This window comes from Aythya ferina (genome assembly GCF_964211825.1).
Source record: "Aythya ferina genome assembly, chromosome: 2".
NCBI classification, from domain to species: Eukaryota; Metazoa; Chordata; class Aves; order Anseriformes; family Anatidae; genus Aythya; species Aythya ferina.
Genome location: NC_140297.1, coordinates 48,062,787 through 48,078,092, shown reverse-complemented (window position 1 = coordinate 48,078,092; position 15,306 = coordinate 48,062,787). Strand labels below are relative to the sequence as shown.

At 35.7% G+C, this 15,306-nt stretch overlaps 1 protein-coding gene across 1 annotated transcript in view; it reads left to right on the top strand.

Moving 5' to 3' along the window:
• Positions 1-15,306, top strand: part of CTDP1 (CTD phosphatase subunit 1) — an 87,699-nt gene that overhangs the window by 13,228 nt on the left and 59,165 nt on the right. The window contains exons 3-7 of the mRNA XM_084508918.1: positions 4,242-4,335; positions 5,715-5,843; positions 7,111-7,261; positions 13,512-13,602; positions 14,711-14,877. Coding sequence (XP_084365044.1) covers positions 4,242-4,335; positions 5,715-5,843; positions 7,111-7,261; positions 13,512-13,602; positions 14,711-14,877 — 632 coding nt within the window. The remainder of the gene's footprint in view (positions 1-4,241; positions 4,336-5,714; positions 5,844-7,110; positions 7,262-13,511; positions 13,603-14,710; positions 14,878-15,306) is intronic.

Here is a 15,306-nt window from a genome sequence, read left to right as displayed (position 1 = left end):
AAGCAGGTCTACTCAGAGTACTCCTGTAAAGCTGAGAAGGAGTTTGCTCTAGAAGTTAAATTTTAGCACAAAGCATTCTTCCTCATTTGATTTTAAAAAATCTGTTGAGAATATCTTATGAAATTCTTGCTTAAAGTAGAGTGTCCTGAATATATTAAGTCATGATCACGTTATTAATAGTATAATCATATATTTCTAATGGGAAAATTGATATATGTAAGTGAGAATTGGTGTTCCTTGTGGATAAAACCAATGTAAAAAGAAATTGGCAAGATATATGCCATTGTTGCAAGCTGCTGTAATTTACTGTTTACACAAGGCACTTATTCTGTTATCCTGAAACAGACTTTCAAATGTGACCTCTTTCTCCTTATATGTCACTGTGTTTGCAGACGCATTGTTTAGTACTATATTTACTTTTAGCTATTACAGAGATTAATAACTAAGAATATGGGTGAATAAAATGCCATGAGGGCCCTTGGATTGCAGTTCACATTACAAATTTACAACTCTATTAACTGCGTACTCTTTCTGTGGAGATAACCTTAGGATAACTTACTATCTCAGAAAAAGTAAAGAGCGTGCATACAGACATGAATTCTCATCACACTATAGTCAAATTTGCTTTTTATGTGTTTATAACTGAGGTTGAGAGTTGGAAGCTGTGAGTGTTTTATCTGTGCAGGTGTAAATAGCTGTGAGGAAGTATCAGTATCATTCATGTGACCTTTCCTCATTTAGATGTCTGAGTGGGAGCTAGTTTGTCTCTACTATTTTCAGTTTAAGGCTTCAGAACTGTTTTCATTTTTTGTAAAATATTCTGCCATGAATCTGAAGGAATTTAAGCCTTAAGCCAAAAAAGCAAATTTGAAGGATGATTTTATTTTTCTTTTGCTCTCATTAGTACAGTTGGTAAAGAGAATTTTCTTGTGCATGTCAAATTACTAATTCAATATCTGTTTTCTAAAATAGACTGAATGATAGATTGGATTTTAAAAATTAATGGTGCATGATCATTCAATTTGGAAGGAAGTACTTTGGTGTCTTTTTAATTCATAGTCATTATTAGGAATTATTTTGTGAACAGCATACCATAAACGAGATAAAGTGGACCAAATATTTAAATTTTTATGCTTTGCATAGCCCAGTTAATGGAAGGGTGTAACTTCTAATGAAAAGTTGATTGTTAATACTTTATAGATGAGGATTTGTCAAAACAACAACCCTAACAAAAAGGTAGAAATTGCAATAATTGCAAAATAGGGCTTTGCCTGTCCTGAATGGATATTGTCATATCTAAATATTGGTGTACTGTTATTATTTCATAAAAATCTACATGAATTCAGGGTTTGCAGTGTATTCGGTGTATTTCTCAGTTAAATACTACTTTGCTTCAGAGAGCATCCTCATTTTATACAAAATGGCTTACATATTTGGTATAATGTATTAGGTCTGCTGAACCTACACATCAGAAGGCAGTGGAAAAGCATCAATGCTTTTCTTGCTTGAAGAAAAGTGAGTGTAGATAGTTCACTCCCAGCATGCCAGGTGTTAACCAATGGGGCATCCTTTCCATTACACAATTCTTAGGTTCATTTGTATGGGCCAAGTGAAATACTACTCATTTCTGGATACAGGTAGTGCTTCCAAACACTACAGTACAGTAGAAGCATATCTTCCTCTGACTGTCTTTTTCAAGCCCCTACATGGCTGAAAAATACTTTCTTCCTCAGGATCTTGTTTGTAAACTATGTGGCACTATTTTCATGAAGTGATACATGCTGGAAATACAATACAGCCCAGAGGAAGCAGTCTAGGAGGTTCTTGGAGTGTGTGGAAGATAGCTTCCTGACTCAGCTGGTTACTGAGCCTACTGGAGGGGTGCCCCGCTAGACCTGCTGTTCATGAACAGAGAAGGACTGGTGGGAGATGTGGTTGGAGCTGTCTTGGCAGAGTGACCATGCAATGGTAGAGTTCTCTATTCTGAAGTAGAAGTATTCTGAACTATTCTATTTTCCTCCTGAAGTCAGGAGGGAGGTCAGTAAAACTGCTACCTTGGACTTCCAGAGGGCAGGACACTGGTAGGGAGGGTCCCTTGGGAGTCGGTCCTGAAGGGCAGAGGGGTCCAGGAAGGCTGGATGCTCCTCAAGAAGGAAGTCTTCAAGGTGCAGGAGCAGGCTGTTCTGTGTGTCGTAAGATGAGCTGGTGGGGAAGAAGGCTTGCATGGCTGAACAGGGAACTTTTGCTGAGTCTTCGGGAGAAAAAGTTTATGTCTGGGAAGATGGGACAGGCAAGTTGGGGAGAGTACAAGGAAGTTGCCAGCGTTTGCAGGGAGAAAATCAGGAAGGCTAAAGCCTAGCATGAGCTCAACCTAGCACCTGTGGTTAAAAAGAGTTTTTTCTGAGTATATTAACGGTAAGAGGAGGGCCAAGGACAACCTCCATCCATCCTTCACTGGATGCAGTGGGGAACATGACTACTGAGGGTAAGGAAAAGGCTGAGGTTCTCAATGCCTTCTTTACATCTGTCTTTACTAAGTCAGACCACTTATCCTTGGGGTACTCAGCCTTCTGACTTGGAAATCTGGGACGGGCAGCAGAATAAATCCCCCACGATTTAGGTGGAAACAGACCTGCTACTCCTTGCTTACAGGTCTGTCAGCCTGACCTCAGTACCAGGAAAGGTGTCGGAACAGGTCATCTTGAATACAGTCACACGGCATATGCAGGATAACCTGGGAATCAGGTGCAGTCAGCATGGGTTTATGAAAGGCACGTCCTGCCTGACATTGAATACTGTGTTCAGCTTTGGGGCCCTCACTACAAGGAAGACATCGAGGCCATGGAGCATGTCCTCCAGAGAAGGACTACGAAGCTGGTGAAGGGCCGGGAGCACAAGTCCTGTGAGGAGCAGCTGAGGGAACTGGGGTTGTTTAGTCTGAAGAAGAGGATGTTCAGGGGAGGCCTTATTGATCTCTACAACTGCCTGAAAGGAGGAAGGTGTGGGCAGCTGGGGGACGGCCTCTTCTTGCAGATAACCAGTGGTAGTAATAGAAGGAATGGCCTCAAGTTGTGCCAGGGGAGGTTTATGTTGGAAATTAGGAGAAATTTCTTAGAAAGAGTAGTCAGGCATTGGAACAGGCTCCTCAGGGAGGTGGTGGAGTCACTGTCCCTGGGGATGTTTAAGGAAAGGTTGGATGTGGTGCTTAGGGGCATGGTTTAGTGGGTGACATTAGTGGTAGGGTGATGGTTGAACCAGATGATCTTGAAGGTCTTTTCCAACCATAATGATTCTATGATTCTGTAAGTGAAAACTGTTTCCACTGGCTTTTATATTGAATCAACAGCCAGAGATTAAAAGAATTTTGTCCTTGGTTGGACAGGTACATGGAAAAATTAAACGATGCCTGTCACATGCTGCAAAACTTGCACAGTAGTATTTTTAGTGTAGATGAACCAGAAATAATGTCTTGAATTGGGTATTACTTTGCTACAAATTTTTGTGTTAGTTGGAAGCTAGTAATACTGAAGCTATATAGAGTTACTTGGTCCATTTTCGAGGAACTTCATATTTGCATGTACATGTGTGTATAGATAGACATAATCATGTATATGAATACATATCCACTTATATATCATTCAGATGTTCATATGAGTGTGTATATATAATTCACACATAGTATACCATTCTGTGCCAAAGGGAGGCATATGTATAAGGTTTTTTGGCTGCTTTTCTTGAAGCAGCCAGTCACATGTAAGTCACTCTGCTACACATAAAGAGTAACGTTGCCTATCATTTGCATAGATTTATTTCACAGTCTGTCTTGGAGAAGAGTAGGCAATAGTTTGCTGAATGATTATGAAAAAAAAAAAAGGAAAATAAATTTTAACTTTAGTAGTTACACTTAACTTATAACTTTTCAAATACTGAATACATACTGCCTTTTCTTTAACCTTAGTGTCATTATACAAGGTTATATGAAGCATAACTAATTACAACGAATTTTTTGGCAAGGTTTTTATGGAGAGCTTCTTTGGTCTTTTCATCTTTTTTTTTTTTTTTTTCCCCAATAACCCACATTGACAAGAATTTGAAAGAGCATATTAGTCAAAGTAGCTCTTTTTAACCTCTTTTTTTTTTTTTTTGGTGGTGACTGGTTTGGTACTACAGGTTTTAGTGTGTTGAACTTTTCCTTCACCAAAGTTTTGCTCTTTTGATGTCTGTTTTCCCTTTATGATTAGGATACAAAGCAAGAACGGAAAACAGAATGTACCGTTATCCACAGCAACTGTGTCTATGGTCCATAGTGTCCCAGAACTGAAAGTGAGCTCTGAGGTAAGTACTGTCATGCTTTCCTTTAATCATACCTTTCATTGTAGCTCCACTGTTGAGAAGCTTAGTTATAGGAGCTTCTTCAATGTTGTATATCTTTATATAAAATATTTGGCTTCCTTTTGAAGAGAAATTTGGTGATGAACATCCGTAGCCCAGGGTTTTTGTGTGTTTACCCTAATGTAGACTGATTGTATCAGGTTTTACAGTGTTTTTTTTAGGGCTGTGCAGTGAAAAGATGGCACTTCTGCGATAGTAGGTAGAAAACTTATAACTTTAATATTTCTGTGTTGAAGAATGGACAGTTGGCAGAAAATTGAACATATTTCAGATAGTGGAAACAAAGTTTGCAAAGTCTTTAATCAGGGTGAACACATGTTTAACTGAAATTAATCCTTGAATACAGTCAAGATAGTTTGTTTACAGTTTACCTCTATTTTAAATTTATTTCATTACTTTTCAAATATTTCATTTAGATGAGTTACCAAAATATTCATGTCAAATTATTTAGAGGAAAAAGTGTGTTTATTTTTACGATGGGCATCCCATTCATCTTTCTTACCAACATGATGCAGACTCTTTTGTGGTGTTTTTACTTTTTATGTTGTTGGCTTTAGCTAGTAACTCTTCAAAGCATGCCAATGAGAATAAATATGTAGATACAAGCAGCTAGAAGCCATCCCCATTGTAGAGGAGTCTTTCAAAGGGCACTTTGTGCTTGACCCCTGCTTCTTTAGAATGCTCCACTTTTATGTTTAGTTGTCTGGTGGCTAGTACTGCGACTTGCCATTAGAAGTGTCTAAAGTGAACATAGAGCTTAATGCATTACTTTGAAAGTTTCAAAAAAAAAAAAAAAAAAATCAAACTTACAAGAAAATGCTTTTTAATCAATGCCTTGCTAGAACTACATGATTAAAATATTTGAAGATACATATACTTTAGGTTTAGAGTTATGGTATCTGTCATTAGCACCTTCAGTTTAAACCTCAACCTAATGTTGTCAACAGCATTATACTTAATGGATATTATGTTTGGCTATTCTTTAACAAAAAATTTTCAGAACTAATGATGAACATGTTTTACCCCAAAGCTGCTAGTCTTAAGAATCTTGGCCTTAAATGAATTTGGTGATTACTTATTATATATAGAAAGCTACTTATTGAGTTAATCAATTTTAAAAGTTGTTAGTATCATATAGGTTAGTATAGACCTTTAGGAATATTATTTTTATAGGAAAAATTGCAGACATGGCTGCGATCATTTATGTTGAAGCATTATTTCTTTTGTAGTTAGCTTGTAGCAACACTTCTTCTCAAGTTCACAATGTACAGACATTTTTATTTCTTCAAAATTAAGCTTAGCCTGTGAATATTTCATTTTAGCAAGCTGAACAATTAGGAAGAGAAGATCAACAGCGACTACACCGAAATCGAAAATTAGTGCTTATGGTTGATTTGGACCAAACATTGATCCATACTACTGAACAGCACTGTCAACAAATGTCCAATAAGGTATGCATTTGGTATCCGAAGAATAACAGAAAATTAAAAATATCTTCTGAAATACATTCCTTTCCCCCAACCCCCATTTAAATTGACAGCTTTTTCTTCCATTAATGTGTCACTTTTCACTTTTCCGTTCTAGTTGCATAAAGCAAAAAAAAATTAAGGTAGCTATTTCTAATCTCAGCTTTCCTTCCTGTACAGCTCAGACTGAATACCTAGTAATAAGACTTTTTTTTTGTTCTTCCAAGTGTGAGATGTATATAGTGAATTATCATCAGAAGCCCCTTTCTGGGTAATTCTGTGTTTTAGTAGGTCTGTCAGTTCTCCCTGAATGTGTATTAATGCTTTTTTTTGTTCCATGTGTTTTGTTTGCTTGCTTTCTTGGGTGTTGCTGTTTAATTTCATTAAACACCTATCATTGAATCGATAGGGGCTCTTACTGTTTATAGTATTTCCAACGTGGAACTTTAAAGCAAGAAGCATGTTGGAATGTGTCTTCAGTGTCTTGTACAGAAAGATGCCAATCCAAAATCCAATTCAGTGTTATGCAACCTGCGGTTGCTTCGTTCATCTCTTTTCTCCTGTCATTCTCTCGTGTCCAGTAAGTTCAGCACGTATTCATACCTGCTAGCAAAACCAAACTGTAAATGTACTTAAATGTAATTGATATGAAAGAGAATAGTGAGTATTCAGTTTGATAGCTCAGAACCCTTGGGTATTTGAAAGGTTGGGCCTTTATATATACAAGTGCTTGGTTTTAAGAAAAGCATTTTTAAAAAGATGTTGAGATTTTATCTGAGACTTTTTCTGCAAAGTTCCTCCGTGGTTTGCTACCTAATGGTATAATTTCATAGATGTAGTATTTGTCATCCAACTAAGTCTTTCCGGAGCTCTAAATTTAATTTAATTAATCTGAGTGAAGTCCATGCAGTAGTACGAATTAAAGTGAGATTGTGAACTTTCTGAGAAATTTTTCAAGGTACATTTTTGAGATTGATGTGGTATAACTAAAACTTATAAATGAAAGTTATTTTGATCATAAACATTTCAACAGTGCAGCTTCCTGAATTTGCAAAACTTTATATTGGACTGCTTTGTCCAGAGCAAAAATGTGGTTTGGATTTTTTTTATTCACATAATCTTTGTGGTAGAAACTTGCTTTAGCCTAATCAAACAGAATAAAAGTAGTGGAAGTCATGAGAGGGGGACATTTCTGTGATGTTGGCATTTTTGTTTGGTATTTTGATTATATTAAACATGCTTTTTCTTTTAGGGAATATTTCATTTCCAGTTAGGTCGAGGTGAACCTATGTTACATACTCGTTTGCGTCCACACTGCAAGGAATTCCTGGAAAAAATTGCCAAGCTGTATGAATTGCATGTTTTTACATTTGGCAGCAGACTTTATGCACATACAATTGCAGGTGAGTAGTATATTATGTTCATCAGTAGCTCAGTAGTCTGCCTTTTATACTCATATAATTCATTGTCTTCCAGTGTTTGTTTTCAAGTATTTGTTCTTTGGTTTTGTGAAAACACTTCCTAAATAGTCTGTCTCTAAGCAGAATTCTTGTCTTGGAATTTAGGCACTACGCATGTATGGCCAATAATAGTCTTTTTTTTTTTTTTTAACCAGACATGCTTTTTATTACTTCCCTGATTAGTTAGGGACAGATTGTAGCACGACAATTACTGCCTTACTGTCTTCCTATTGAATTAAGTAAGATATTTTGTTGATGGAATTTAATAATTATATGCAACATTACTTATCTTAGAAATCTAAAACTACAGTTCTGTGTTGAGATTTTTATGGAACTATCTCCTTCAGGGGAGAGGGGGAGCAGGGGAGAAACCTACTGTTTCCCTTCACTAGAGGAAGCTTGCTCTGTATCAAGTTAAAGAAGTTTTGTTTGTGTCCTGGAGTTGTGATGCACTTAATAGAGGGCTAAGGGAGGGATCTAAAGGTATTTTCATGTATTCTCAAAAACTCACGTTTTCTCCTTGTAACTGAAAATTTCCACTTAAATTCTAAAGTTTATAGCAGTAATAGTCTATGGTGTGGATCATTGCATGAAATGTTTTGCTCTTCCAACATACATAAAAGCAATCTACCCTGTTACACAAGTGTATGGATCAAGGTAATGTTAGGGGTGTGACCACATTTAAACTTTTTTTTTAAAAAAAAAAAAAAGAACTTTATCTTTAGTCTTCTTGATAGAACATCATTTTCACCTCAGATTTCTCTTTATTAACAGCCTGTAACTCAGACAGTATGATTAACAATGTTTTTAGGTTGTGGCTCTGCATGTCAACCTATACTTGCTGCTCTTCAATTTCACCTAGCTCACCCTACCCATCTACTTCAGTTGTCTTTAACATCTTTTCTTTTTGTGTGTCATTTTGCCATGAGTGCTGTAAGCAATACTATCACAATGAAAAATAGCCATTTGGCAAGAAAGCAAACTTTCAAAATAGAGCTAACTATCCTAGTTAGCTTGTCTTAGGTCTTAGTAAGGAATTGTCTAATTAGATAATTCTTCACGCATGTTAAATATGCCAATATAAGAAAATGCTTATAATAACAAATATAAGAGATTGTTATAGTCAGAAAGTGATTCCTATTTGTGGTCTCCAACTAGTTCTCCTTCTCAAAACAAAGTTCAGGAGAGTCATGTCCTCTCCTGCCCATCCAAGTGGATGTTTCTGTTATTCAATATTGACTGAGTTGTTTGAAGTTCTTCCTAAAGCTTTGTCATTCTCACTGATGGATTATATGTTGTGTACTGCTAATGCACAGCACTGTTGCACCTTAGTGTCTTCCTTAATGTGGAGTGTGGTTATTTCTTTTAGCAAAATTGGACTTAGTTTTTCTTTTATAATAGATCTAAATAACTGATATTAAGAAAGCGGATGGCCAATCTTCTTGAAATGGACTTGCTTGGCAAAATTTGCCTATGGCCTAAAGTCTGAAGATGCATACCACATATGCTTCAGACTCAGGAAAAAGAATGAAGTGTAGAGATAAGAAAGCACTTACTATTAACTAATGATTGCTGTTCTCTGAATGTGTGATTTGGTTCTGTTTGCTTATTCTAATCTCTGAGCTAAAGTTTTGTTTATCCTACAGTCCCCATGCTTAACTGCGTGACAGGTCTCTTTGAGGGAATCATACTTGACCTGTACCATCTGCTTCATAGAGGAAGTAGCTAAAATATGAGCATGCTAGGCTATTACAGCTTCCTGACATCTCCAGGCTTCTGCATGCTTTCATGAAGTTGTCTAACCTCATCAGAAGCATTTGAAACACAAGTGGATTACTTTTTTTGCAGTGATAATGATACTTTCTGCTGAAATATGATGGTATGGAGATACAGTTAATACATCCTTGGGTCCATGTGCTCGCTCACCTGCATAACCAAGATGCAGTGAGAGAAATATATATATGTTAATACATATGCAGACCACCTGATGGCAGTATTGGTTAAATGATTTCTCATAGGAAGTTGTAGGCTTGATATTTTACCATTATCCCCATGCTACATAAAGGAAGGACTTGTAACAAAATGCCAGGAATCTTTTTGTGAGGTCCATACTTGTTTTCTCAGCAATTCTATATACAGTCTGTTTTTCTGTGAAATCTGTGAACTGAGCTACTGCTTCCATGTCCTGGAATGCTTTTCCCTCATTTTTAAACTAGATGACATCAAATCAGTCCTTTTCTACTACCCCCATTGACTCCTGTCAGCTGTTAAGTGGGGTTAGCAGATATTTGTAAATACGATTTGTCTGAAGAAGTCATTTATCATAAGCCCTTTCTTAATTTGACGTACTTGCAAAGTGGTATCTTGTACATCCATGAAACTTCTGGATTTTCAAATCCAGAAGTTCCTGTAGTATTTCTCTTCTCTATGATTATTTTGACCAATTTAATTTTTTCTTCTGCATATGAGAAGTTAATTATCTTTTAATAATGACATCAGCAGCATGTAAAAGTTTATGCCATTGAATTTTGGGTTCTGTGTTGACTTCACCCCAATGCCATAATGGGTGGCTAAACTACACTACAAGTGCTCCCCGCCACCTCCAGCAAAGGAAGAGGGGGAGAAAATCTGTTGAAAAAGAGGGTTCAAGGGTTGAGATGAGGACAGGGAGATGACTCAAAAATTACTGTCATGGGCATACCACTCGACATAAGGAGATTTAATATAATTTGTGTATTGCTAAAAGACTAGAGCAGTAAGAAACTAAAAGCAAATTAAAAACACCTTTGCCCCCACTCACCTGCTTTTAGCTCTCCCCCCCCAGTAGCGCAGAGGAGCAAGATCTGAATAGCAGACAGTCCATAGTGCTACATGATCTGAACATCTTAAATGCTGTTGAAAGATCAACAGTTCCTTCCTTGTTCTACCATAGGACCTAAACAGAATGGAAAGTGACTAGTTTCTTCAAAAGTTCTAAATAAGATGATTTTTTTAAAAAGGCTTCTTCAGATTTATATTGGATCTTAGTGTTACATCACTTCTATTTGGAATTACTATTCATCTCAACCTTTCTCTAAGATTTGATACTTCCCCAGAATGAGCTACTTAATTTTGAAATTGTCTTGTATGTTGGGATTTGTTTATTTTTAACTTGTTTACAAGTCTGGTTTTCTGAGGTTTATACAAAATGCAGCTTGATAAGTCTGTATATACAGTCTGAGGTACTCCAAAACAAACAATTGGGAGGAATAGTCTTTGCTAGGTAAGTCTACTGAATAGTCCCAAGTAATATGGTAGTCACAGGATAATGACAGGGTCTTCAATTTGTTTTCAGGAAACCTGAGACTATTTAAAAGCACACTTCCTCTATTTATCAGAATAAGTAGAAGGTGTCAGTTTTGATTTGAAACAGCAAGTTTTGACCAATCATTTTGACTTCTACAAAAGTTTTTATTCTTCTAAGCATGCTTACAAACTGTGAAATTAATTAACATTTATCCTTCTGCTGGAATGAGTCGAGCAAACTGATGCTTCTCCAATTAAATAAAATTCAGAACTGACACTAAAGCAGCAGGCTGTGACTATAATTTTATTTTAGGATGTGGTGGTGGGAAAAGGATAGTAATAAATGAAATGAAGTTAATAGCACATCTTGGAAACATTTCTGCTATTTCTGTGTATTTGATAACGTTTTATCTTTCCCAAGTCATAGAAATTTGCAGCAAAATGCCCCCACAAAAAAAGTGGCATCTAAAAACTTTTTTGACAGTCTGTATTAACATTTCTTAAAGAAAAACACCAATACTTTGCAAAGTATTATCCATTTGAAACTTGCAGCTTTAATAATAAAGGTTAACACCCAGTATGCTGTCATCAAATTCTAAATCTTTTCACACTGAAATGTTGAAAGACTTGTATTTTAAGGGTGCTAGTCTTTCATAATGGGGGTTTCCCAGTTCTTTTTGTTACTGAAAGCAGTATAGCTTTTTTTCTAAATAAAACAATAACTAAGACTTAAGTTCTTTATCTTAGAGGGCATGTCCACATCTACTTATTTTTAATCTAAAGTTTTTATTTCTTCAGACTTGTGTTTTAATTGGCTTATGATTGCAAATAGAAGTTAATACTTTAAATGACAGTATATGATCTAGCCACTAGGCATCATTTGCTCTTGCATAGAATAGCCAGTGTAGCCCATTTAAAGATTTAAAGCAGATATTAACATTCTATTGGGGGGAAAAAAAAAGTGTGATAAATGTTATTTGCCATTTCCATGAAACATGAAAACATTAACATTTGTGTCTATTGATTTGATTTGTTAAGTAACATCCAAAAGAAAACAATTTAAGACATTTAAAGAAGTTACTTACAAGACCAGTACTATCTGTTCATATTGGTATTCAAATATCTTAGTTTTGAAAGACCCACCTCTTTTAAGATGGGCTTAGATGTTTGTGGGTCTCTGGTTACGCATATCCTCAGTGTATTTTCAGTGAATTGGGAGGTGAGGGGAGGCAGAGGAATTACTACATTTGGCAAGTCTTTACTAAAGCCAACCTGGATAGCTCTAGAACACTATTTCATCTGTAATCCGTAGCAGTAAGAAGGGCTTCTGTGTTTGGAATTTCTTATTCAATTTCCATTTTTTTAAACAGTTTTTGCTAAACAACACTGCAGTTAAATGCCTCATTTTGGTTCTGCCATTTAATCAGTACCTTCCAGTCCACTTTACTGTAGGGACTCTCTCTGTATTCAGATAATTAGCAGAAGAGAATCTGGCTGGGGAGAACAGCAACTTGTATGACAGCTAATGTAGTTTGTCAAAATATCTGTGTTTACGGCAATAAATCTTTGTAGCTAATTCTCTCAATTCATTATGCCTAGGTACTGCAAGGGTCTCACTACAGGGGATGATTCTACGAGTTTGCAGCAATTCTTAAGCATAGTCGGGTGAGTTAAGGTTGAACCTCTGTCCTTAACTCGGAATTTTCTTGCTTTTATGGGTTTTAAGTTATTCCAATTCCACAGTAATATTAAATACATACAGGATCAACCTTGCAGAAGTGACTACTTTTTTTTTATTATTATTTTTCATTTATACCTTCTGTTTCTGAAGACCCAACTTAACATACCCCTTGGGAGCTGGACTTCTAAAAAGGAGTTGGATGTGTGTGGAAAATCTCAAAGCTCCCTGAAAGAAAATGTGGGTCCCTAGAGTCAGTAGTCATTCTGAACTCTGCTTCTGGCTATAAGATGGCCACCATTTAATAAAATAAAATAAAAACTTAAAAATTGTTCCTAAGTAAGTATTGACTGCCTTGTATTTTTATAAGAATAGTGAGAAGTTAATGCTTGCTTCAGAGTAAATTTGGTGAAATTACAGATCCCAGTTAGCATGCAATTATGTAGCTGTGACATCTGTTCGTGAAGATAAACTTCATTATTTGAGGATAGGTTCAGAAGCATGTGCATGTGTGTTTGTACACCTAAGTCACCATTCTCCTAAATAATGGTATTTTACTTTACTTTAAAGTCTGCTAGCACAGCTTCTCTTGTTTCTTTTTTCCTTTTTTTTTTTTTTTTTTAAGAGTATAGTCAGACAAGTAACTGCAACCAAGCCTAAATATTTCAAAGAATTCTGAGATATATTCATTATATGTGAATGTATTAAAGTAGCATTAGAGGTACAACTTAAAACCTACAAATGCTAGAGCTCCAGCTAAAACCATCCCTTAACTTGCCCATTGTGCTTAAGTATTGCAGCACACTGCCAAATCTTGTGAGACGTCTCTGCAGTCCCTAGGCATAATGAGCTAGGGAGAGCATTTAGTTTTAAAGACGAGCAAAAAAACTACTCTTGAGGTCTAAATGTAAGTTACAAAAAGAGTGTGTATCTATCACCTGCTATATCTTTCAGCCTAATCTGTTTGGATGTCACAAATTAGTTATTTTCACATCAAATTTGTTGCTACATTGAAAGAAAATGAAATGAGATTTTTAAAATGAATCCCACTGCATTAGTGGGAATATATGATGCACTGTATTTACCTTTTACTCTCTATATAATCTCTTACCTTAAAATTGTCTGATTGTTAAACTGCCTTTGCACAGATTAAAATAGGTGAATTATATAGAACAGTTACAAAGGAACAAGTGTCTTGAGTATTGACCTTGTGCCATCTTCTTCCAAAAGGATTTCTGGACCCTGAAAAGAAACTATTTTCCCATCGGATATTGTCAAGGGATGAATGTATTGATCCATTTTCTAAAACTGGGAATCTTAGGTACGTATATGGGTCTTATGTTTTAAACATAACATAACAAAGAGAGAATACTGTCAGTTTAATTAAATTTACTCCCTCTGTACTTAGCTCATTTATAGTGCTTCCTTATCTGCCTCTTAAATATCAACACTGCCTCAGTAAAACCAAGATGTTATGCTTTGCAGCATTTCATCTATTTAATGTATTCTCTGGCACTGGAACAACAAGTATGTGAAGCAATTGCATGTTATTTTTCACTTAGTTTTTATTCTTGTAATAACTGTATTGCCATTTTATTGCTTGTAGACTTGTGTAATGACTTGTATATTGCATGTTTTTAATTACCTCGAAATTCTCAGTTTGATGTTAGTTCAAACATGCATAGCTAGTCTTTTGGCTTTAAAATATGCTGTACATTCTGTTCTGCAGTGGTGTTTTCTTGTTTGTTACTTCCTTTGAAATTAGGTCATCCATTCATACTCTAGTCTAAACTCAGGTTCTAATCATAGATCGTTATTATCTTTATTATAGGATAAAGACTTTTTTCTAAAAGACAAATATTTATTTCATGAAGCTAGATTAAAAACAGTTGTGTGCTCCTCATCAGACTGTAGCAGATGAGAAGCTTCTTTCTTTTCTTGCTATGTTTTTTCATATGCATTTATATATCTTGGTCACTACTCCTTGTGGTTGATATAAATATTAGTAACTTCTTGCTTCTTTTGTCATGGATTGAATGGCTCTACTCTTTTAAAACTGTTCTTGTCTTTTTTCTACTTATATAGATAGTGTATTATTTGTGTGATAGTTGGCTTGGGGCTGTTTGTCAATGTAAACTGTGAAAACTAGACTGAAATGTAACATTTCGCTCTTGCTCAAGCTTGTTGGTTCTTGCTTCTGGCCTTTGGGATAAGGGTTTAAAAACAGCTGTTTTTATTAACTTTAATTAGCTTGACTATTGTATTTTGATGTCTGTAATTTTAATATAGGTGATTTGTTTTGATAGGTTCGTATATCTGCACATCCTGCAGACATACACATAATAAACCAAAATCTCAGCAATAGTTATTTTAAGCAATGGTATTTATTTCTAAACTGTATTAATTTTATCAACTATTTTGTCTCTTAGAGATCTCTTCCCATGTGGGGATTCCATGGTTTGTATCATTGATGACAGAGAGGACGTTTGGAAGTTTGCACCCAATTTGATAACCGTGAAGAAATACGTATACTTTCAGGGGATAGGAGATATTAATGCACCTCCTGGATCAAGAGAAATTCAAGTGAAGAAGAAAAGTAATTAAACAATTTGTAAATTTTATTTTTTTTTCCACTTTCCAAACATGATTAGTGTAAGTCATTGTGGTGGTCTTCATAGTGTCACTGTTTCACTCAGGTGAATAACTGTAGGCTTATTGTTGTTGACAGACTGAGTACTCGTGCAGCACATATGCAAACAGCTCAGTAGAACTGGACTATTGTTAATAGCTTTCCTCTTGGTGGGGCATTGCAGCTAAAGTGCAGTTTTGGCAGTCCTATTTTGGATATTGGCAATAGTATCATAGACAAAGTTGAATTAGCATTTGTTCTGGGGGGAAAATGTATTTGAAAGGTGAAGTCTAAGAAATAACTGCTTTTTGACCAGTTTAGCCAAGTTTTTGTGTGTTTTTGTTTAATATTATACGATTTTTCATCGTTGAACTAGAAATATCCAGTATGGAAATA